The sequence below is a fragment of the Mycetomoellerius zeteki genome, unplaced genomic scaffold (genome assembly GCF_001594055.1).
Source record: "Mycetomoellerius zeteki isolate Tzet28-1 unplaced genomic scaffold, Tzet1.0 scaffold89, whole genome shotgun sequence".
Taxonomy (NCBI): Eukaryota; Metazoa; Arthropoda; class Insecta; order Hymenoptera; family Formicidae; genus Mycetomoellerius; species Mycetomoellerius zeteki.
This window is the reverse complement of record NW_017257924.1, coordinates 392,427-419,631: the sequence shown is the minus strand read 5'-3', so window position 1 is coordinate 419,631 and position 27,205 is coordinate 392,427. Positions and strand designations below refer to the sequence as shown.

Genomic DNA, 27,205 nt, shown 5'->3' with positions numbered 1-27,205 from the left:
CTCCCGATATACAGTAGCCTCGTTATACCATTCGTGTCTGTGTAAATTGCCTACCCGCCTCTGATATTTACATTAGGATCGCGCACCGCGTCGTCGCGATTTATAAAATGAAATTGTAGCGGCACGTGCAGCGAAAGCTATATGTATGTAGATACACGCATGCGTGGATTCTCCTTTTCGCATTTCTCTCGCGAATTCGAATATAACGCGCTAAATGTCACCAGATAGACTAACCGCCACAGCTGTAAATATCTGTGCATGTCCGTGATTATTTGGTACATTTAAAACTCAATATTTTTAAAGCTCCAACGTTCTATCGTATTTTATTTTAAACATTTAAATTATTTTAATATTTAATACAAGCGCTTATTTTTCAAATAAGTGTTTTTCTAACTGCTTTTATATATATTTAAAAATCCTTCTCCTCTCTCACGATTAAAGTATTTTAAATTGCTTAAATTATGACTCTTCATATGTAGGGCAAACTAAAAGAAAACTAAAAACTAGAATAAAAAAATATAAAGCAGGTATGAGAAATCCCTTCTGATTAACTTTCTGTTGTTTCGCTCCATCGATTAAAGAATGAACACAATTTTGATTGAGATAACGTTCTTATTTTAGATTCAGAACCATCTTTTTATAAAAGAATGATTACAGAAATGATTTTTATTAAAAAACAAAAAGTGGAAATTAATAAGCAGAGTAACACGGAGGCTACCTAAGGTTACCTGAAATATATCTTCTTATACTAAATAATCATATTAATTATCCTGCAGTAATTTTACAGTAAAAATCACGAAATCACACTTCTTATGCTTATTGAATTCCAACACGAGGATTCACCATCGTGTTTGCTGCATTATTACATCGCGGAAAATCTGAGATAGCAGGAGGAAAATCTGTGAAGGTGCCACGGAGCGAGGATAAAGATTATTGGACAAAGTTACCGCTGAGCTATACACGTGGCACACGACAGAAATGAGGAAGTTGTGCTTGAGGTTTTAAAATACCTCGGTGTGCAACACAAGATACACACAAGACGGTCAGCCGGTGGTGAGCCGTCCCCAGTCGGATGCGATATTAACGATGCTTTCGAAGCTAATGTGATTTCTGGTGTCTACTAGGATTTTCAGTGCTGTCAATTACTGCTTAAAGTGACATCGTCTGTACCTGGCTGTGTACTCTGTGTAGGTACCTCGTGAGGGCACTGAACTTCCGCGACCCGATACGAAGCGCGATACTGCACTCGTGCTCGATTCGAAAGGTGAACCGTGGTTAGCGACGGACCGCGTTCTTTCAATTGGAAAAATTGACCGTCGCGTTTTTCGCCGCGCGAGGATCGGACGTAATTATCTGTGAAGTCGAATAGTCGAATAATAGAAAGAAGTCAAACCGATGAACCGGGCATTGAACCGAGAATATTAACTTTTAACGCATACTCATTCTGGAGCTTCTATTATACGCCGCCTTTACGGGACATAATTACCCACGGATTAGCATTAAGAATTTACGAGCGTCTGCTCGCATCGCTTCGTTTTCCCTTCCGTGCGAAAGAGATGAATAAATTGCATATAGTAAAAATAAAACGTTATTTCTTAAACCTTTTTTTGTTAATAACTTTTTAATGAAGGACGAGCGCCGTCTAAAACTTGTTAGAGGTTACTGAGGGTCATGACCTTGTCAACATATGTCAAGGTCATTGGAAGGGGTTCCCTTAATGTATATACAGGGTGCTCCGTAAGTTTTTGCCAAACGCTTTTGTGTAGATAGAGTGGACGAAACTGATAATGAGTTGAAGATGAAGAGTTATAAGGAATGGTATAAAGTAAATAATTGTCTATATATATATAAAAATTTTGTCTCTAATTCTTTTAAATTATAGCACGATCTTTTACGTTATTAAATTTGTGATGTAAATCTTTTTACACTATCGCACAAATATAATGTAATCTTACATTTTACGATATTTGACGTTAACTGACATAGCTTGTGAGCGCCGTACAGTTCCATGTACTCTGCAATAGCTTCTCGTCATTGGCAAACTAATTGCTTTTACACCCTCCAGCGGATACAATTAACGCAGCGTACGAGGTTTATCGTAAATAGAGATTCGATCGTGGCGATTACTTACTAAACACTATCTTCAGATATCACATCGATCGATCAGAAGTAAATGAACGATTGTTTCCATACTTTTCGATGTTTGACTATTATTGCAATTTGAAAATGATGATAATATTTAAGATACTTTTATCTTTTGTTAATGATAGATATGAACTAATGTTACTTTTTTTATTTGTTAACACATGTTATAATAATTCAATTTAAAAGAGACAAAATATATATACATAATTTTGCACTGTTAGTATCAAAGAAACAATAGCAACCCAATCTCTTGAGTTAAAAAAAACATTTTATTATTTTTAACATCAATGTGTATCAAAATATAAATCGGTCCATTTCTGTGGTTAATTTCAAAGTAATGTCCATATTGATGTATCATTTAGTAAATAATTAATTAAATTTGAGTCAAATTTTGATATATTTTTTAGTTAATTTGTTTAACTTAATTGTTTTAATTAAATTAATGGCATATCGAGCAGCGGCAATCCATAGAAATGATTAAAAATAACTCAAATTGAGTATAATTTGACATTATGAATTTAACAGTGTACCTCCAGTTTTCATCAATGCGCTCTAGGATAATTTTCAAGAAAAATAAGTTTTATTGGTACAAGAAAAAATCTCATTCGGATCTCTCTGCAACTTGTTGTAAATCGAATGAAATAATAGCTGATATATCGAAATTTAATATTGATTTATCCTTTAAATAAATATTTTTACTGAATCTATTTCAATTTTTCTCTGCACTGAAAATATTTACTATTTTCTATTTCAACTAATTATTTTCCCCAACACAGAATAATGTGTTCGGAAAGGATGATTTTTCTGAACACATTATTCTGTGTTGAGGAAGTACACTGAAAGAAAAGATTGGCTGGATATGGCATAACATTTTTAATTGGCTTCTGCAATCGAAAATTAGCTGCTGCAGCCAATTACAAATGCTATGCCATATTCTACTATATAATTTGCTGCAGCAGCCAATCTTTTCTTTCAGTGTATCTAAAAATTTAGCTGAATATAGATCTGAAAATAATTTGATTAGTCCATAAATAATTGTAGCCCTTGTATAAGGCGTTCAAGTATTAACTGTTAAAAGAAGGTTGTCTGCCAGAATGTAAACATTTTTTGCAGCATTACCTATTATATTTGATTGTCCTATACAATTATATTCGAAATTTTACATTGTTATTTTATGCAAACGTAGAAATTTTGCAGTGCTTATGTAAATGCCGATCAGTGCATCGTTAAGCCGCCGGTAAGCGTGTACTTTTTATTTGATACGCGCTCGTTGCAGCAAATTGCTTTCAATATATTCACCAGCATTATAGCGACAAAATTTCACAGTGTGCGAATGTGTTTTACCGCTTTTCCCATCCACGCTTGACATAAGCTGAGAAATTTGCACGTAATTCCTATGTACACCTGAGTCGACGTATGAAAAACGAACAGGAAACGAGAATAAGTGAGATGAAAAGAGGAAAAATCACGCGGAAGGAAAGTCTCAGGGATATATATGGCAGACAAGACTTCCTGATGAAAACTTAACAATATGCAGCGCGCGTGAGTCTGATTAAACTTGCATATAACAGCCTTACGCTATCTTGAATTGAAATGAATTAGTGGAACGTGTAACTCTTATCGGGGGTGTCATAAAGATATAAGAACTACAGCAGTTCTTACATATTCTTAATTTCTTTATTTAGTCCGGTACTCATAGTCCGTTCCTATTTCAAGACCGTCTTAAGTAATTAAGATAGTACGACTCTTTGATTGGTTCATGATATCTTAAGTCCACACTTAAGACAGTTTTAAATATCAGCTTATGAATATTCATCTTAATTTCTTATATTCGAAATTATCTGCTTTATTTAAATTTATTTTAACAATGTGTCATTCTTTAAATCCTACGGTTTTACTTTATTTATATTTTTAACTTAAAACTTTATTAAAGAGATATAATTTTAATTCCGTCTTATGTTTATACTTTCTTGCGTATATGTATGTGTGTGTTTGTGTATGTATGTAGACGTTGTTCCTATATGCCAATTATTGCGAGGAATATTGCTAAGGCTTCGGTAGTCTAAAGGCTTAGGACGCTCGCACAGAATGCTGGAAATCCGGGAATTCGACTCCCGGCTGAGAGGTAATATTTTTCGCAATAAGAATTAATTATTTACAGATTTTAATATATCATTCAGCATTATTAAGATCGTTCTAAGATACATAAAAGCATCGAATTGTTAAATTGCTAATCAATTTAACTCGATATTACTGTGATAGTTTAGTGGAGTTTGCATTTCAAGACCGAAAAATCATTTCTGCCCGCAGTTTAAAAGACTTATACATATGTATATAAATTCACATAGAATTATACAAGCACTTAAGATCCAGTTAGACCGTTAAAGGCATTTATTTCCTATTGGTTGTGTTCTCACATGTATAACGGTTCTATGAGATTTAATATTTAATATTAAAAATCGAAAATTTATATTTTTTGTGATGTTAATTAGTCTTATCATTTCTTTTTCATATTTTTTAGCATGATATGATTTTAGATTTAATATAATAAATTAGAAACTAAAGTATTATATGAATAAATCAACTAACATTAAGTAAGAGAAGCGCCATTTATAGTCGAAGTTAGATCTTTTCTTTATTCGTTCTTTATTCGTATAGTTTTATTTATATAGTTTGGAGTTGATTATTTAAACGTGTAGTTTTCCTCTAGAATTACAATACTTATAAAACTGGATTCTCTCTCTCTCTTTGTTTCTCTTGATAATCGAACATTTTTGGGAAAGTATTTAATAGATACGAAGTGTAATATTCTTGCTTCAACAAAAGCAAGTAATTTCAGCCAGATCAAATACAAGCAGGCTGCTGCACCTATTCACTATCTTGGATTAACTACGTGGTTTCTGCGCAATGCGATACCTAATCTAATCCGCCGGTGCGAGCTCGAAAACCAACGTCGTCATTAATTACGGTTCCCTAGCAATAATGCAGATCTATGCAGAGCGAACTACGTATTGCACGAACTTATTATCTTGATATATTTATACGATTATCCTAAATTTTGTCCTTAAAGCATGAGTTCTTTTTTCTGTCAGTAATAATCGGATTTTTTATTACTTATTTCATGGATCATTAACATGAATGGTGATATTACCAGGAAGTGATATACATTTCCTAGAATAATTAAATATTTTTGAGATTCTTTTACCTGTTCCTTTAGAGCACGGTCTTTTTTTTTTACTTCTCTAATATGTAACAAATAATCGAATTAAAAAAAATTTTAAATCGAATTTTCTAACCGGCCAACGTAAGATTAAATTTTATTAATGTTATATATTGTTGTTACAAATGACGATACTTCCGTGGAGACATTTTCTGTAATTTAGAATAATTTACTACTTTCAGGGAATCCTTTTTATTTATCCTCATGTCAAACGGAAGAGTAAAATTGCTTTGACACCGATTATATGTTGTGATGAAGCAAAATGCAATATAATATCGCGTAAATTGATATAAGTTGCAACGTCACGACACAAACGAGATATGGCCGCAAAACCGCAGAGCTCGATTTAAAAGTGACTTAAAGTGACACATGCTTAAAGCAACCATTTCCGGATTTACTCTCAAGAATATCTCTGCGAGTGATCGAGAAAAAAATTGAAGATCGTTAAAAGCACGAAGAAAGCCGCGGGAAAAACTGATTGCTTCTGACAAGAATCACTTCCTGATAAAAGTTCACGATCCGACATCAGTGCTCGATTTTTAGAGTTTGATCACTTTTCTGAAGACTGTTTAAGAAGTAAGCTAAGCGGGGATTAGAATTTAATTTTAGCAACATGGTTTTTTATGAGTAACAATGTTTGAGTGAATCCATAAGTTGAATTTGCGTTAATTGAAGTACTGAATATAAAATAATTATTACAAAAATAAAACGCTATGTTAACTTCACAGATATGTGAAAAGCTCTTTGTGACTTTATTTGCTATTTTTAATGAAGGTGAATAAATATAAATATTATACTACTTCTCCGATTTAGGAATGTATCACCCGTATAGTTCCTGCAGCAAAAAAGTTTAAAACTCGAAATATGTTAATTTTTATACTTTCCACATAAAAACAAACATTAAAACTATATGTGTACATACAAAATAGTTGCGTGAATAACATCATATGTTTATTAGCAATATATTTTTACAGTTTATTTACATTTGTTAATATTTTTTATCATTATAATATTTTAGCTTAAGAAATAATGATTAAAATTTCTATTTTTGCGTAATTTATATGATTTATGCAAAGTATTGAAAGTAGTGATTAAGTAGTTGTTCTGTAAATAAACAAATAAATACTGTATTTATTCACAAGACAACTAATCTGTGTATCACAATAAAATTTTGCATAAATAATTTTGATTACTTAAAATATTTATACAAAAACATTAAAATTTTTGTCCTTATTTTTTAAGTTAAAACATTACAATAAAAAATAAATATAGTAAATAAACTATAAAAGTATGCTTTTAAATAAATATATGTTATTTATTTAAATAGTAAAATATAACTATTTATACGAGTGATTCTTCCTTAATATTAAATCACACGCAACGTCAATTTTTTAAATAAAAATAAACAATAGAACGTAGAAATAAGCTCAATGGTGAATTTACTTAAGTTTGTTGATTGATCACAAGAGCATAGTTTATATTATTTCAATAATGTGGGCGCAATATCTGTAACAGATTAAATCCATAACTAATTAACTGGTAGCATTGATTATCGATTAAATCAACAATTAATTACTCTTGTCAGTAGTATCGATCAGTTAAATCGATATTCCACCTGTTTCATAGGCTAATTGACCTAATTTCTCTAGCTCTTCCTCCCTTTATCCTTTATTTCTCTCTTGATTCACCTCGATTTGTTCCAGCAAACATCGGATGCATGATTGGCAAAATTATTATCTGTGTTATCGGCATATCTTAGCGGACCGTTCTAGAGTACGATCCAATATAAAGATTATTTACAAGTGTTCTTTTGATTTTACGTGTCCGTCTTTCTTTATTGGTTATTCTTGGAAGTAACGTTCCATAATTACATGTAGCAGCAGTTTCAGAAGCGAATAAACGAACCGCTTTCTTAGCAACTTGTTATCTAGGGAGAATTAAATACAGGTAAGCGAGCGCACATTTCGCCGCAGTAATATTGTGTAATTCATCTCTTTCCTCTTATTAAATTACCTATAAGCAAGGCTCTAATGGCTTTTGTATTCAAATCGTTTCAGATAATTGCTACTCCCTTTAAATAATCATCGGTAGAACACTTAGTTAATAAGCTCGTCAGGATACAGCGATTGCCACATTGTTATGCAGGCGAACGCGTGCAATGATAAACGATCCTATTAAAAGAGAGCTTTGTTTTGGCGGCAAAGAGATTCTTAATAATGACATTTGAAATTAGACAAAGATATTTTTAATGTCGCGAATGATCTTCGTTGACAATGCGATTTTTATCGCTTCTGGCAAAAATGTGTTCACAAATTTTATTATGTTTATATTCAAATATTCAGCTTTCTACTATCTTGAGTTTTCTGTTAAGGTGTTTATAGAAGTCCATTGCTAAAGAATAGATCTCTCTTACAATAATTACGGTAACGAAAAGTTTAATGGTATCGAGCGAGAAAAAATGATAAACCGGAGCATTTGCTTGCGTGTTTACGAAACTTTTCTTCAAATTGATAGCACGTCGAACAAGAAAATCGATTACATGCTCACGTGCACGCGCGCACCCGCCGAATCTCATGCTGAGAAATTCGTCTACGCATCCCGTGACTGCTCCCGGGATAATTCGATAAAGAGTTTCGGGCCGATTTAGCTTGGATATGATTTAGGGATTAGGCCATCAGCTAACGCGTTAACACGATTTGCCTGCAGCTTGTTGGAGGCAGGGGTGAAGCGGGGATCCCGTTACTTGACAGATTAACCGCTACTTATTTCCGATCCGTAACTTTCGCTATATCGGGATTAAAAGCTTAGAACATATATAAATGGAAGAGAAATTGAGTGCTGAACCTGAAGCCAATATCTGTGTGTGCGAAAGAAAAAGCTATAAAGTCCCAATTGTCTGAAATGCGCATGTTCTACTCAATCCGTTTTTCCCCGTTTTATTTCGTTCCATTTTGGATGCGTTCCACTTAATGTTCGCAATACTCGTGAGTATTATTTCATCCTTGTTGTCATCAAATATTAAACAAGGATGAAATGATGCATGCGAGCGTTGCGAGCGTTAAGTGGAACGCACCCCCTTTGTTGTCAATGCATGAGAAGCACTAAACTACTATACAACTCACACAGACCGATGGTCTGCGCATACGCATTTCAAACATTTGAGACTTTTTAACTTTCTTTCTTACATATATGTTGGCTTTAGACTCGATACATGGATGGCATAGGCAATTTTCCTTCCATTTATATACTGGAAAAAAAAAAAAGATTGGCTGCAAATTAGATGGTAAAATATGGCATAGCATGTTTAATTGATTGCAGCAGCCAATTTTTGGTTGTCTTAGCCTATCCGCAATGTCAGTACAGAATTTGATAGGCTAACACAACCAAAAATTGGCTGCTGCAACTAATTAAAAATACTATGTCATATTTTACCATCTAATTTACTGCACCAGCCAATCTTTTTTTTCAGTGTATGTATATGTTCTAAGATTAAAAGTCGTGCCGTCGACGTTTCTCCGTTTCACGTAATGTGGTCGCTCCAATGAAGCGTATGAATGCGCTTGTGATGTAAATGATGTAATCGTAGCAACAAGCTCAATTTCGTAGTGTATCATACACAATCGAAATTCTTTGTTGAAAAGCAAATAAACGTAAAATAACAAATTGCCGATTTGATTATGATTTCCAACGGATTTTTTGACGATTATCGTATTTTATTTCTGCCACAGATTACCTACCAATGAATTGATAACACACTGTTCAACAAAGAAATGCACAAGAACGAAGATAATCCCGTAATTTTTTTAGGTGCTGAATAATTTTGTTTAATAAATTACTCTATCACATCACAATTTTGAGAAATTTATTTAAAACAATATTTTTTATATTTCAAGATTCCAATTTTTTATCAATTATTTAATATTTTAATAAATTACTCGATATTAGATCGTTAGGCATAATTTTACTCAAGGAAATGCCGACGAAATTGCAAGTATCTATTATTACTCACTTCTTCACACAGTCACATAAATTAGTCAGCAAAAATTAGATATTAATTTTGATCGCGGGGGAAGACGGGGGATTGTATAAAATCTCACAGAACGAATTATGTCGAAGATTTAACGAATAACACGATTCACTACTGTCGATCGCACGTCTAATGGCCGCGGTGGATCGGCGCACCCATACCTCACCCATAGTAATTATATCTACTACTCTTGTGAGGAATCTGCCTATCCATCACGCATACTTTTAAACGGATCGACGTCATAATTCGGGTTATCAACCTCACGTTAGACTATTATCCCAGCTATTTCCCATCTCAGAGGAAATATTATATATATGCGAGCAAAATCTTTTTTAATTTGGCGTGATTAAACACGAGGAGTCGCGCAGATTGGAAATATTACAGGAACATGAGCGTGGTGCGTAAATAACGTCTATATAACAGCAAAAAACAACTTTATCTAGAAATTTGTAGCTAAATACAGATTTGAAAATAATTTTGTTTAGATCAAATATATCATCAAATATAGCATCAAAATAATTTTGTATCACTTTAATTGTCTAATGAATTGGATCATGTCCACTAACTGTCCATTAACTGGTACATATTTTCTATAACTACCAAGATGGTTATTAATTTCCGTAGTTCATTTTATCATCGCTCTTATAAATTTATACTTCACAACATTATATTTAGTCATACGTTTATAACAAAGAGAGAAAATCCTTTATAATGTAAAGCCAATATGGCCAACTTAGGTATACTAACAATAAGTGTACACATAGATATCGATTATATAACTTTTTAGTACTTTTTATTTCAGACCGTGAATTCTAATTCACCTGATAAACATCGTTGAAATAAGTAGATAAGTAGATAAATATCTAATCGATATCTATCTAATCTTGATTTTATGAAAAAAGGAAATATATACTTAATATGTACCCAAATGTTATTTTTTCTTCAAATCTTCACAGCATCCATGTAAATAATTGGAAATGTCATATTTTTTTCAGGGTTTAGAAAAATGTTTATTTTCTTTTAATTTAACCATGTTTTCAATTTTGAATCCTGTTAAAGATTCAAAAAATCATATAATAAATATAAATTAGACAGGAAATAGGATCCGATTACTATATATATTGATCAATTCTGATTAGCTGTCGCAACAAGTGTTGTGAATTACGTTTTGCGTTTGCGACTTATGTATAATAGAACTAAGATTCTTAATATGATTGATTTGAATATTTAGTTCAGTGAAAAACTACGTTCTGCATTTTACTTTACTGTACAATAACAGAAAAATAACAGAAAAAGATAATAACAGAAAAAACTGAATAATAAACTAATGCAATCAAATCGGACGGACAGCTTGCATGACTCTCTCATTTTAAAGCCGAGAAAGGCAGAGAGGGAGATAGATTTAAGCCTCGCTCGTTAAAGTAACATTGGTGTAATCGGGCCTTAAAATCTCATTGTACGGATACCGCTTGATTCGAAGTTGAGGAACGATGCGCGACTTGCATCGCGAATGCCTGCGAACGTATTCATCCAGTCAATCCACAATCGTAATCGTAATCCGCAGAGCGACGATCGATTCTGGCCACGCGTCACGTGCAGCCTCCAACCCGCCCGTGTATGTACCGCAGCTCGATATTGTTGGACGTGGCCCGTGTATCTGGGTCACCAACGACGGCTATAATATCCTACACCGTGCGTCATGCGCATAAATCCACGCACACTAGATTGCGTATGGCCGCGTGAGTGATACGTGCAAACGACTTCACGATCGTGACCCCATGTATGTACCTATACTTCTTACTGGTACACCTAGTCATGCTCAGCACGAGAGCACACGGCGCGAGTAATGAAATCTCGATTTATCCGTTACCGTCAGATTCTCATCTCAATGATTCTGGCTCGTCCAACTGTCGACTGGCTGACCATGCTCTCGATTTGACGTTCGTTTTGTGTCAGATTAGTACCGTAAAACGCGCCTGTATCCGCGATACAATTGCTAACGCGATTTACCTCCTCGATTCGAATGTTCGAAGTAATTGGTTCGAATATCTAAGCGAACTAATGAAAGATTTATCCTCTTTTATATGTATATTGAAAACTTTTGACGGAGATACGCGCTTGTCGTTAATACACACATCGCGGAAAAGAATCATTCGCTTTCACCTTCCATCGTATCGTGACGAAAAAACATCTTGGCATTCAATGAGTTCAGCATTCAACAGCAAAATCATCCTGTTTCGTCATATCGAAAGTTAGAAATTGTTTTTCCATTCACGAAATAGTTTCGCCCGCAAAATCAGCGAAACCAAAAATACTTTCCAATTCTATAATAAATCGCTGTCGAAATTCGATAGCGTTCCATCACCTATACTTGACAGACTCGTTAACAAAATAAAGCGTAATTAAAACTTAACAATTTTTATATTTTATGTCATAAATACAAATCAAGTCGTCACTCGATTCGATTTTTTATTCCATAATTTGTTATTTATTAAAAATTTATCAGAAATTTTTAAGTTCAATTAACTTCTATCTCTGCACTGAAAAAAATTTTGTTCATTTTTAGTCCAATGAATGATCATTAATCAATGTAGTTAATTCATTGATACAATAACTGGATTCATTTATACAACTATATATTCATTCTTGCAATGAATTCTAGTAATAGTTTTATAATCTAAATCATTATGAGAATTCATTGGACCAATTTTCATTATTTTTTCATAATTCAATGAATATTTTATTGTATTTACGTACAATTTTGGTTCAGTGTAGACATGAAAATCGCATGAATTTGGTAAATTAAATTTTAATTAATAGAAAATATTTCATTATTTATTAAAGAATAAACTTTCTCGTCGTTAGTGATAAATGTTTACTTAATCTTGAAAAATAAGTATTTATTAAAATTTTCTATTTTTTTATATTGTTTTTTTTATATTTAAATATATCGATATTAGTAATCTTATCTTCGTTAAAATGAAAATATAGAGAGTTTAATTATTAATCTCAAATGCTTTAAGATTTTAATATCCTTTTATAAATAGTAGAAAACGGAATATAATTTATATTAGGTAACTTACCCTAAGTGGATGTGTAGCTTACTATAAATGGATGAGAAACGTGTTAACAATAAACAGAAGATGCATATTCACAAGAATATCTTAAATAATGCTACATAGATTATTTTAAGTGAGACTCATTGTTTAATGTAAAATATATATATTTATTGATGGATCTATATATATATGTATCTATATATACAGGCCTGTCCAATTTGAGCTCCGAAGCCAAAACGCAAAGCCATCGATGCAAAATTTAATTATTCCTCCGGAGCTCAAATTGGACAGGCCTGATATACATATAGATCCATTATTATTACTAACATTATAGCAGCAATAACTATAATTATAGTAAAATATGTAATTATAGTTACAGATATAAAAAATTTTTCTCTTATTATACACTTTATTGTACATAAACTCTGTATATTATCTATTTATTATAATTCAAAATTTGTGTCAAAATTACAATACGATCGAGCAGTTTTGAAATCGGAATTATATTCAGTATTAAAAATCTACGTGAATGGTTCTTATTTCCTTTGTTGAGTTTGAAAAAAGTTGTTTTTTGTTTAATTGTATTCTATAAATATATATATTAGAACTTGACATCTCTATTCATAGTTTCTCTGCATTTCTTTCAGCGAGTAAAAGTGAAAGCGCTCGTTCCAGTTGACATTATTCAACCTCTTTTAAGAAAAGGAAAAAAAGAAAAGATTGTGATAGCGTTTTTCGTTCGATTCTTAAAAGTTTCCGGTTACTTTACCGATGAAATCCACGAGATGCACTTATCCCAGCCGCGATCAAATGCAAATTCGTAAGCTGCTTGTTTCGCGTGCTTACGGAGCAAGAAGAGAGAGAAGCGGAATTAGTCGTGCAAGACTGACTAGCCAGGGGATAGACGGAAGAAGGCGCGCCGGATTATGCGAATTAATTCCGAAAGTGCAAACTCTTTCAGCTTCTTATCCCGGAGATCGACTTAATGAAACCCTCCTGCTTTGGTTTTCCTTGCATACATAATAGACGCTGTGACCTTATTACTTCAGACGCGGAATTCACTTTCGACAAACGGCAACCAAGAATCTGCTTGACTGTCAGTTGAAACAAAGCAGGGCTGTCAGGTTTAATGCCCCAAAAAATTCTTGACTGCGCGAGACATTCTTTAACACGTTAACTGGCACATCGAATTGTAGTCCTCTCTCAGTGTAGGTTTTCAGTTACGCGCGTACTATTACAGGCGACAAATTATATTGTATGTATTTTAATTTTTGTTACGCCAAATGAAGAATATATCGCCGGTCAAAAGTTTGAAATCGTTAATTAAAAATGTCTGTTATATGAAATAAAATCAAATTTGTAAATTATAACTTATATAACATAGTTTGTAACGACACGCCCCAAACCATCGCATCGTTCCCGGCGAACAGTTTACAATATGTTTGGGGATCGTGTGGCTACGCTTCAATAATCTATGTAATCATCTACAAGCTTAAATTGCTACAGTATAAATATAGGAACGGTCGATTATATTCGTAAGTGTATTAGCTGACTTCGCCAAGTCTGTTCCGGAATAAGCTCGATGCTGATGAAGTCTCAAGAGGGATGCTTATCAAGAGATTCGGATAATTAGCAAAATGAATTGAGGCTGACAAAGGAGAAATGACAATCGAGGTTTTGCAGTGAATGTCATTTTAATTATTTTAAGGCTCATATTACTTCACTAAAATAATTTAAGCAATATATAATTGATTATGAAATAATTTGATGCAATGATCTTCGGACAGTTTTTTTTATCTAGTTTACCGGACATTCGACTCCTTGATCATTGTATTTGTTTCATATAAGTTATTCTAACCAAATTTTGATTAGAACATCACATTTTTTAAATAAAAAAGTAAGAAAGTTTTTGTTAGTCGCATATCGATAAAATAAATAGTTATTTATTTCTCGATGCAATACTCGCGATGGAAGTACATTGTCTGAGTTTACGAAATTAATTCGACTAATATTGACGATTCCGTCCTCGTCGTGCACAGCGGAGCGTTCCTCTTCTACGCTGAGAAGATTAAAAACATATGGCGGGAATAATTTGGCCATATTATTAGATGTACAACTTAATTCTCGGCTTTTTAACGAAAATATGTTGTTTATTTACATAAAAAGGAATAATCTTTCAGTTTTTTAATCTTCTTCAGTCTGACAAGGATTTTCTTCTAAAAGCTATTTCAATTCTTCGTCTTCAATTTTGTTTGGTTGTCCAGGGCGTTCTTCATCTTGGAGATTGAAATTGCCATCCCGAAACTTTTGAAACCACTTTTTATACATACTATAAGATACAGCATTTTCACCTAAGACCGAACAAATCATTTTCTTAGCCTCGTCGGCATTTTTCTTCAATTTAAATGCGAAAAGGAGGCCTTAAATGCTACATACATTTTGAACAACATCGCTTTCACTATTGTGTTTTGAGATTATATCGTAGCACCGTCAACTATTGTATCTCGTTTCAAAGCTGAAGGATTTAGAAAAGGACGCTTTAAAACGACTGTACGGTGGAAAAACAATTTTAATTTGAATAGATGCTTTAGCCGATTAAATATAGAGATCGAAAATTAAGTTGTACACCTGATATATCCGTACTGATTTGACGAAGGATATTGGCGATAATCTAGATAAATTGATGAATTTATAAGCAAAAATTAATGGAGAGCCTCGACATTTGCAATTATTTAGGTTACAGATAATTAAACTAGTAAAAAAAATAATAGAAATATTTCATAATTTCGCAGGCTATTCTCCTCCCCTCAATTGGTAACAGTTTCTACGAATAAGATAAGTTATTGGGTCTGTGTATATGGTATCATAATATCATTTGTTACTTGTGAGCAGAGATATTTGCATAAACTCTTCGTCTTAGCCTCGTTAAATCGGTATAAACGTTCGCGATTGAGTTAACGAACCGTTGCTGAGTCGTCGAACTTTAGGATCTCATCGTTGAGAACAGCCTCGACGAGACGAGATATCGGAGGATATCTTGCGAAATCTACGGAGACTTGCGGAGATTGTTCTAACTAGTATAATAGACAGTTAGCTAACACGAGAGGCTAACACCAAGGCCGTGTCGCGACTGGATTTCCAGTGACGAAGTTGATTTTGATTAACGAAGAGCGCCACACGTCGGCGTCGCCATACGTAAACAACGCTAATTACAAGGAAATTTTGGCTCGCTTTTCCCCAACGAACTGTGATAATGTCCACAATCTCCATAGGAGAGTCTCAGGGAGAACGACGAATGGCAGAGCATCGTAATTGACGCTCCCGACTCAATGAAGCCGGATCGGCAAACACGACGATTGATTAATTTAATCTCCCGGATTAACGTCAGAGGCACGAAACTCACTTTCGGGGATTCACCCTTCTAATGATTTTTGTGCGCTTTGATTGGACGGGCGTTCACGGTTGACACAGCTCCTGGCCTAGAATTGCTCGCGTGTTGAAAGGAGGCTGCGAACGATAGTGACACAATTCTGTTGCTATTGCTTTGACTAAAAAGGTGAATATGTTCGATAGACCATGTTGTTAATATGGAGTTTTCGTGTCACAGCGGCGTTATGCTAAATGAAATTGTACAGCGGTCTTAAATCCAGTGGGATATGTATCCAAACATGTGTAAAAAATTATGTCTTTGGCGAATATTAAGCTATTAGTCAACTATGGCTCGTATAAAAGAGAATTGTTTAAAATTCGACCAAAAAATATTGTGATAAATACACAATCACAAAATATAAACATTTTTTTAAATAATAAGATCGAAAAGTGTCATCAACTAACTATGAAAAGTCCGACATGTACTACTTTCGTATGACAATTACTCAAATATAACTGATAGTATATGGTAAAGAACTCCGCATTAATTATATGGAATATTGGGTCCCGATAAAATGAGTCACGTATGATGAAGCTTATAATCTCGTGAACAAAAAGATGGCATAGACATGAGATTCAATAATTGGATAATTTCTGAGCTATGGTGTATCATATATGATATTCTATACTTAATGTGGAGGTTTCCGAACACCGAAATGTGTCTCATTCAATTTCATTATTTTTTAATTAATTTGAAAAAGAATAATGTTGATGTAAAAAGTAATTATTTTAACGTCAAGAATATTAGGAACATTAAGATGATTATTTTTTATATCAATACTATTCTCTTTCAAATTAATTGAAAAATAATAGGATTAAATGAGACATTTCAAAGGATTTCCAAAACATATTAAAAACTTTGTTTATTCAAATTGTTGAAACAATTAAAGAACATGAAAGCTAATGCTGGTTCTTTTTGCACGAATAATTTTCTATCATTATATTGTAGCGTTAATTTACATGTGTATTTAATTTACAAACGTTTCGAACTCTGTATTGAATTAAAAAATTGTTTAACCATTATTTTAATTAAATTAATGACATATTGAGTAGAAGCAATAGCGATCTACAGAAATAATTAAAAATAACTCAAGAGTGTAATTTAATATTATAAATGTAATATATAGTGTTCGTAATAACTCTAATCCGCTAAGAGTTACGCAATGTATCGTGTAATTAATATTTTTAACACTAGAATCGCCGATGACGGCATTTTGGCTCCGCTGACATTAAAAAATATTATAACTTCTGTAAATTTTTGTATTGTTTAATAATTTTCTCTAACGCGCGTTTTATTACTTGAAAAGTTTCATTTACAAAAAAATTAATCAATTTTATTACGTTTAAATAGTTTATTTTTATTTTTACCTCAAACTACCGAAGTCGCCAATTTGGTACTTATAACTAAACGAACGGAAGTATTCCTTTCGCTTTGAAATTGTTATCTAGATCAAAAGGAACACATATATTTTTATATGTTTTCATATGCATTTTTAGGGAGTGAAACACTCCTTTGACAAAAATCGGTTTTTCGAAATCAGTTTCTTTGAAACGAATATCATAGAAACTATAAGAAATGGAAAAACTTTTTCAATAAAAGTTAAGTGGTTTTAAGAATACTTTATAATAATAAATATAAGTAATATAATTAAAAAATTGTTTTAAATTTTTATTTTTTAAATAAATAATTGTTTATTAAACAAAAATTTTTTATCATTATTGTAAAATATTCTTAAAACCATTCAACTTTTATTTTTTTTTTAAAGTATTGTTTTCATCTCTTATAGTTTCGACGATATTCGCTTCAAAAGTAACTGATTGTTTTCCTGCTATAGCAGCGAAGAAGAGTGATACGCATAAACAGTGAAACTATGCACGAAACTATTGTTGAATTGCAATAAAATTGAGTAGAATTTTGTTATGCAGTTATAACAAATATCAAAAATATATTAATATAGGTAATCTTATATAAATAATGTAAATAATATAAAAATAACGCTTTATTAATCGCAAACAAAAATAGGCGCTAAATTGACTTAGGAGAATACTCAGTTTCGGCGGTTTTAATGTTACAATTTTACGTAAAAATTTTTATACGTAAAAATTTTTTAAATGTAAAGGATAAAAGATGCACATAAATTGTAAAATATATGTATAAAATTTAAAAAATTTTTAATATGAACTTTTTTGTGCGCTCGTAGTGAAAAAATGCATTTTATAATGAAAGTCGAGGAGGTGAGCACTGACTGTCCTGTATTTGCTGTTTTAATTTATAGATATACGCGCTTGTTTCGTGGGAAAGGACTTTAGGATTAATATGACCCACATTCTCTTTTTAATTAAATTATGACTTTTTAAGCCCCCATAAGATAGTTTGCACCACCATTGTAAAATTATCGGAGTGCTTATCGGTTATTGTTTATGAAAGTGGAGTGAGTGTAGGTATTGGCTATAATAAGATAAGGGGGAGCAGGTGACGTAGTAACTTCGCCCACGATAGCGATGATTTATGTCAAAAGAAGTAAAGAGGTAAAGAGAAAGTGGAAATATAATTCCATAAATTTAACAAAAAAAAATTATGCAGCAAATCTTCTATGCAAGTTTTAGATGAAGATTTACGTTCTATTTACGTTCTATCGCACAGTCATCAAATCAAAAAAACAACTGACAATTACCATTTGTCTCACTTTTACGAAAGTGAAATTTTTCCCCCTTTGGGGTTGAAACAGTCCGCACTGTTTACAGAGCGGTTATAATCTCTATAGAATCAAACATTACGTTTGTTCCAGAGGTGACGATGTACAACGATCGATCGAGCTGTTGGACAAGGTGCTCTCAGAGTACGACGAGCACGACGCAGAGAGCGAAGGTGGCGGCGGTGGCGGTGGCAGCGGTGGTGGTGGTGGCTGCGTCGGGAGCGGAAGCGGCGGAGGCATCGGGGATTGCGGCAGCAGCACGGAACCAAGCATTGGCCTCACACCCGACGACGAGAGTCCGTCCTTAGGTACCCTTTTTCCCGTTTATCGTCTTTCCCCGTTTCTTATTTCCTAACGGTACTACCGTTTCCTCCCCTATTTGCCGAACGCAATTAACTAACGTTCGCACGAAGGATGCCACTTGGATTGCTCTTGACGTTTTATTATTAATCTTTCGTTTTATCTAAAAGATATTGGTAAAACGGGAAAAGATGATTATTTTCCTGCATTGAAACCTTATGTATTGATACGAGTTGAAATAATAATATCACAAATTAAATTAACGAGCAATTTAATTTGTGATATTACTACTCTAGCTTCGGTTTAGAACTGTGTTTTAAGACCGACAAATAATCGTCGCACAGTTTGCTTGAACTAAAAATTGTATAAATTCACAAGAAATATTATTAAGTACGAGAAGAATCGCCTTAACTAAATATAGCACTTTTTATTCATATGTATTTAATCTCATCGGTCGATTTTCACTTAATATTAATACATTTTCTTAAATTAAATGTTTACCTCCATTGTTTTACTTAAATTAATAATGAGTAGGAACAGTGGCGGCCTATAAAAATAATTAAAAATAACTCAAATTGGATATAATTTGGCATTATAAAAATTCAATAGTGTACATTACGTAGCCGGAAAATGTGTATTAAATTTAATACATTTTACGAGTCCCAAACGGTCCGCCCTAATTTTTATGTTAATTTAATATAAAATAAATGTTAGCAAATAACAAATATTATATAAAAAAAATTAACACGAAAGTAACACTGATTTAACTTGTAAAATTTCTTTTATATATACATTTAATATGGCAAATCAGTTGAGCTTTGACATTTATGGCATCACTCTTTGTATATTTATTTGAATATTCTTGCATGTTCGTATCTTCGGATACCCACAGACATCATGTCGCACGGTTTCGGAATTTTGCGGTACCGCTAACCACAGAAGCTGTCGAGATTTGGGGCTATCACACGTATCTAAATTTTTTAACTCCAATTATAACAGAAAATAGATTGTGAAAATCGTACAGCTCTAATTGAGATTCATTATTCTATCTTGATATAAACTCTCCAAAACAATTTGAAATTATAATAATAATAGAAATAATGTATTATAAAACGACAATAATAGATATATAGATTTTAAATAAATTTAAGTTCACATTGTATAGATTTTTACTGGTTGTCGCCGTATCGTGATCCATTGTTAATGTCAACGTTTCGTAAATCTTGCCGTTTACTTCATTAGAGCGAGAAGTGCACTGATACTGACAATGCAATTTTTTTTAAGATACAATGAAATTAGTTATAGTAGTACTTAGGAATGTATCCCTTAATTTGCACAATATATGAGAAATTAATTCCTGATATTAGGAGTAAACAAAATTGGATAAATGCAAATTATAAATCCAGAGTGTATAGAATAAGGGAAAATCTTGCAAAAAAAAATCCCTAAACATGAACACATACATAGCCTACATGTAGTTTTATTGAAAATTCATTCGGAATGCGGCGACAGAAGTGCATGCTTAATCCGCGAATATTGGAAAAACATTTCTTAAATACGAAAAAAGAACAGGTATATGTGGGGCGCGAGTGGGTTCGAACCCAGAATCACAAATCACTCTAACCACTCTTCATTCCTCTGGAAGAGTGGTTAGAGTGATTTGAGCTCTTCTGAGCTTCTCTGGAGAACTCTCTTCTCTCCCTGTTAAGGGAGAGAAGGAAGAGGGAGGGGAGAAGAAGCATTTCCTTAGCTTGTCAAGAGACCAATCTTCCATATTTTACTTACATTAAAGCCTATGTCCTTGTTTAAATTATCTGGACGATTCTATGCTTTTAATTTTGAGAGCCTCCCTGTGTTCCTTGGAAAATATGATGTCATTGTTATAGTCATGTAGCTATAGTAGTCGTTTTATCAAATAGCATTTGATGTCCTGTTTCAATGCTGTGTTATTCTGACAATGCTGATAATTGTGTGACATTTCAGTCTGATATCCCGTTGATGTTTTCTTCGCACATTAACCGTTCTTTTGGTTTCACCGATGTATATTTTCCTGCAAAATATTTTGTACATTCTTGCGAAACTGAGTGAAAATCTTCAGGGTTTTTCAAGATTTGCTCGATTTTCCTTGAAGGCTTGAAAATGGTCCGGATGTTTGTTCAAAATTTTGCCGATTCTATCTATTATTCCTTTTACACACTGTTAAATCTATAGTGTCAAATTTAACTTAACGTTAGTCGCTACTGCTCCTACTTAATCATATCGTTATTTTATACTAAAACAATGGTTATATTTGACACTATACAGTGTCAATTTGATACTATATAGTGTCAAATTGACACGATATAGAATCAAATTTAATTATCGTTTTGGTAAAAAATAATGATATATTTAGTAGGAGCAGTGGCGACTCACGTTAGATTTGACACTAGATTTAACAGTGCATATGGAACAATAAGCTTCTCTTATTTAACTTATCCTCTGGTTGTTGTGTGTTCGAGTTCTTTGCCTTGCTCTTGTGTTTGCTGATTGTTTTGAAGCCTCAAAAGTATTAGAAGGTTTCTTTGTCAAAAATCTGATGTGGATTGGATGAGATAATTTAAACATTATTAGTATTGAATATGTTCCTCATCGATGCGCTTTGCATTCTTGCATTCTTTACACAGAAACGTCTTTCACTCACGAAAATAAAAAAATTTGTTTTTTTTTTGCGCAAATTTTAGAACTCATTTTTTCCACACGGTTCTGCGTAACGTCGAACGAATATTTTCGACAAAATTGGCCAATATCTGATGGAACGGAAATCAATATCTCAATTTCTCGAGTACACACACTAGCAAACTGACATACTTGACGGCGAGAATTAGTTCGATTCTTTTTTTCCCGGATATTCGTCACGAAACAGATAGAGCGTCACGAATCAGAAATACCGTGAATTGCGAATTAGCCGAAAAAAATTTCATCTGGCTCATACTTTGTATGTTTTGCACTTATTTCGTACAGATTCTTTACATATACCAATTTGCAAACTCTTACAGTTACATTACTCGCGGAATATGAGTTAAGGACGATTGCATACTACTTAAGTTATTTTTTATTGTTTTTCCCATTTGGTATTGTGATTCGTACGTAAATCAACGTTAAAAATTGTAACTTGTCTCATAGAAGAAATATTTTGTCATGAAACTCGTTTTGGCTTATATTTTACGAAACTACGAAGCTTAAAGAACCAAATTTTGCAATTTCATTCTTGAAAACATTATAATAAATAAAATGATATGCTCCTTATTTACGGAAGCAGATACGTGTCTTCATGCTGATATTTTATCTTCTAGAAGTATTATTACGTCATAAAACCAAAAAAAATTTTGGTTTCTTTTTTTATAAAGCTACCAAGGCGCGTACAGAGTCGAATTGTGCAAATTAGTTCTTTAAAAATTGTAAATAAAATTATGTGCACCTCTCAACTGCATTATAGTACACATCGGGTGAGATATCAGAACAAATTTTTATTTTATCTTTTTCCAAAAAAGTCGCTATGTATGAGTCTTTAGGAGCCCTTCCTGATTACGAATATCGCAATTAAAACGCGATTCAGCCAATATTTTAGCCGTAATTTCAGTATAAAGAAATTTGTCTTCGACTAGATGTCTCCACAGTTTCTCCTATCGACCCTTAAATCTGTAATTTTACAAATATATATATATTAAATAGAATGTTTAATTCTAAGAATTTTTGTTTCAAAACCGAAAAATTATTTCGACGCGCAGTTTAAAGGACTATGTATGTAGTATATAAATTCACATAGAATTATACAAGCACTTAAAATCCAGCTAGACCATTAAAAGGCATTTATCTCTTGTTTGTATGTGTATAAATAGGAAAGACAAATTGAAAGAGTCAATAAATAATTTATAAAACTATTTTAAATGTGCATTTAAAAACGCTTTTGGCACGATTGAAAAAATTATTCTTAAAGAATTTCATAAAGAGACTCTGGAAAATCAAATAAGGTTTTTATACGAAAAGCACGTATAAACAGCTTGAAGAAAACGCATTTTATGAGGAAGACGAGAAGAAAGGATAGGGAGGAAAAGATTATCGTCGAATGCAGCCCCGACTTATCGGATAGCGGATCGTCGGACGTACGAGTCTTTGACTTAGCTGACGTTTTCCTGCGTTCTGAGATATATATTTTTCCTTATTTCCATCGAAATGCTCCTACGAACGTATAACATAAACCTGCCGATTTGGCAACCTGCCATTCAATTCGCGGAAAATCGGCGTGAAAGCATGTACACCCTCTCGTTCTTGAGGGGAGAGAAAGAGATGAGAGTCGGACTCTCTCGTACAGAAATCATCGGCATTCTATCGACAGCACTCACTCTCGCCGGTGCATCTGCGAATGATGGTGAATGATTAACTGGGGATTATTTACTCTCGTGCACTCAGAGAAGAACATAGTGATAACATCAATAAAGGTGACAATTACACAAGCTTTATATGTAAAATTAATGTTTATATTTGAACTAATGTGTACATAGTTGAATAAACTATGTTATATATAGTTAACTATAAAATAGTTGTTCAAATAAAAAAAATTATAATTGAATAAACTATTTCATAGTTAACTGTAAAATAGTTTATTGAACTACAATATATACATGTACTTATATAATACAATAGTTAAATAAACTATTTCATAATTGATTATAAAATAATTTATTCAACTATATGTGCGCGCGCGCACACACACACGCACACACACACTAGTTCTAGATATAAAACTTGTATAGATGTCCTTTATAAGTTTTATATTGCTACTATTATTTTTTTCTGATTACGAGGGTAGGAAAAAGAAATTAATATTATAATATCCGCGATAATATTCACCGCGAAAGCAATATACAAAATCATTCATTAAATAATTTTGAATACTAATATAATAGTCGTATATGATCATGAATGGTTGAGTATAATTCATGGTCATGTACTTTCACGTATGGATTTGTATGGACTATACATGAATGTATGTGTGTTCCTATGCGACAATGCATGATCATGTGCGATCATATATGATCAAATATGATCATGCATAATCATATAAGATCATGCATGATAGTATACAGTTATATCCAAATTAGAGTATAATGACCATGATCGTACGTGATCATGTTAGGTCAAAACTCATGCATGATCATGTGTAGACTTTTCACACATGATCATATATGACCACGTATGACCCGGATAATTACAGTTACAAATATAAAAAATTTTTCTTTTAGTATATAAATCAGAAGTGCGTTACGAGGAAAAATGACTGAAGCGATCGATTTCTATTACTTCGCTTCCCTCGAATTGCTTTTAGCAGTTTGAGATATCAGTGCTTGCAATGTTTTATCGTGGCAGCGTATTTCTAGGATCATAAAATACTGAACATCGATGGAGGTAATGCGATTTCTGTTCAATTTCGGAAACTGTTTGAAAAGGATCGTAAAAGACGTTGCTTTTAAAACACATCGGAAGTTCGGTGAATTAAATCGTTTTTATCCTGGAAAGTCGTCTCGCGAGGATATCCCTTCTTTCCCTGCGCACCTCCATCCCTATTCTGTATCGTTCTCGGAAAATTTGTCATAAATCGAAAAATATATGTCAGCAGGACATCAATCCGAGGACGACGGTTACATGAGTATGAATGGTCGGAAAGCGAAAATGGCGCTGCTAGCATTACGTCCGGTTCCGGATTGTCCAGAGCCTCAGGATCCAGCCGGTGTTTCGACGCAGGAATTTCCACCACCTCCGGAAGAAGCTGAACGTATTATTTCGACTCTTCTGCCGATGTAAGTATAGAGTAAAACGGGATAATTTGGATATAGATTACTGGTTAATAGAAAATTTAAAATTGTATAAAAGATCGAGGTCGCATAGTGTAATTTAGTTAATATTCAATCAAACATACAAAACATTCTATTATATTAATAGTATATATTTTATATGGTTAATTGAATACACTATGCAATCTTAATTTTTTATATAATTTTAGAATTTCTGTTAACCTATCCAAATTATCCTGCTTTACCTTAAGACACGCATCGATCATCAGCAAACATGATGTATTTCCTCTTTCAGATTGTCATCTATCATTTACAATAATTTATGTATTTCGATTTTTAATTTATTGGAATGTACTATTAATTTACGAAAGTGTTAGGACATTATAAAAAATACAATGATTAGAGTCTACACATATATAAATTAAGAATTTAATAATGCTTTTATCACATATGGTAACTCCGGTATTTACGTCACACGGAGATTTACGCTGCAAAAGTCAAAAAAGATAAAAGCCAACCACTTTGTTGTATGCCTTCATGTTATATTAATATTGTGTTATGATTTCAGTTTTTTACTGTTAATATTAATAAAATTATTAATATTAACTAAATTACTGTCAATTGAATCGATTTGTCAATGTAAGTAGCGCAATCATAACTCATAAAACATAAAATGATTACCATAGGGATTGCAAAAGGCTTAATGGTTATTTGATGATAAGTGTAGAGGGATAGTAAAGAATGGGATATATCGAAATACAAATGCTTAGTTCTTATATTCTTTGTTCAGCTTAACGTTTTGTATAACTCACCTGTTTGGAATATATGGCATTTTTAGAAGGCGACATTTATGCCAAAAGCATAAAAATAAAGTGCACAGATTGAATTCAGTGCATTAAGTGCAATAAATGTATTACATGAAACGTGTATCATCTTTATATCATAATACTTCTACAAAATAAAATACTATATAGTATATGCAAAAGATAATTATCATCTATTACTTCATATATATATTTATTATATTTATTCTTTAATAAAATGTTGTAAACGCATTTTATAAATTATTGTGTCATATTACGTCTTATTTCTAAGCATTATTTGTAAATTTTTTATGAGCCGTACATCCCACCTATATGTAGCCATATATCCCACTCCTATGAGATATACTGCAAAAATGCAAGTATTTAAAAAAAATTTTTTTAATAGAAAAAATAAATATTTCGGATTTCTAATTTGTTTTTCCATTGTAGGACATTACAAAAGTTTTTACTTGGTATAGTTATTTACCTTAACATAATAAATAATACTTGATAAAGGTTTTTGTAGATATCGAAGCTAATTATTTCCTAATTGCATATCAATTCGATATTTTTCATTCGTTTTCTTTTATTTTAACGCTATAATATCTTATACAGGGTGCGTCAGCAAAATCCGGACAAAGTTCAATTTCAATTTCCTGTTATATTTGACTTTAGCAATAGGTGTTTGTTGACGTTTGGAGGCTAGACGCGTGTGTAAAGTCTGGTTTTTCATTATCTGATTAACTTGTGATTAAGCTTAACTTGATGTTTCACCCAATAGGCTTCATCCATGACATTATCACAGTTGAAGCTTATTAGATAAAACATTAGGCTAAGCTTAACCACAAGTTAATCAGGTAATGAAAAATCAGGCCTAAGGTTCAGTTTCACAACTCACGGTTAGCGCTTAATCGAGGTTCAACTTATTTCTTTCCAATTCTAGCATTAGAGAGAGATAAAGAATAAGTTAAACCTCGGTTAAGAGTTGTGAAACTGGGCTTAAAACATGCATAATCTCGAAATGACCGCGTTAGTGAGATTGAGTGCGAAATATAATCAAAGAGCGGCACTTATTGAAGATCTTCGCGTTGGAAGATCGCCGACTTAAGTTCTTCGGGTATCCGAGATCGACTATGTATAGCACAAAAATATGCTATCTCGGAAAAGTCCGAGGAGGGTTCTGTTAATCCGATGAGAAAAATTCATTCGAAGGAGTAAACGGCAAAATTCTAAGAGCACAAGAGCTTATTTCGGAAGATCTAGGGCTTAGGAAATTGGCCACCATGCGTCGCTGAAGGGGATCTGAGGACGTTATTGAGGCAGCATTCGCAGATTTGGACCGACAGCAGTTAAAGTGAAGCACGTGCTCATGCTTCAGGCAGAGAATCAAAACAGTGATCGAAGCGAAAGGGAGTTACATTGAATAACAAGACTCAGGAAGAATCCCTTAAGTGACATAGAAAAGCTTTTTTGTAAGTTTAAGTTTTTGATTAATAAACAATTGTTATAATAAACTGTTTGTTTTGTCCGGATTTTGCTGACACCCTGTATATTGTCACAAAATTACAACTTTTTTCTCTACAGTTATTATCTTTACTAATAATCAAATTTAGACGATAACATTAAAATCATAGTTTTAAATAAAAATCGAGTAAGTATTATTGAGTTTTAAACATATATATATATATATATATA

At 32.7% G+C, this 27,205-nt stretch overlaps 1 protein-coding gene across 4 annotated transcripts in view; it reads left to right on the top strand.

Annotated features, from left to right (window-relative positions):
• Nucleotides 1-27,205, top strand: part of LOC108730322 (uncharacterized) — a 127,870-nt gene that overhangs the window by 63,452 nt on the left and 37,213 nt on the right. For 3 of the 4 annotated variants that reach the window (XM_018459940.1, XM_018459937.1, XM_018459938.1), the window contains 2 exons: nucleotides 18,670-18,884; nucleotides 24,530-24,713. In XM_018459940.1, coding sequence (XP_018315442.1) covers nucleotides 18,670-18,884; nucleotides 24,530-24,713 — 399 coding nt within the window. The remainder of the gene's footprint in view (nucleotides 1-18,669; nucleotides 18,885-24,529; nucleotides 24,714-27,205) is intronic. The other variant, XM_018459939.1, reaches the window with a different exon arrangement.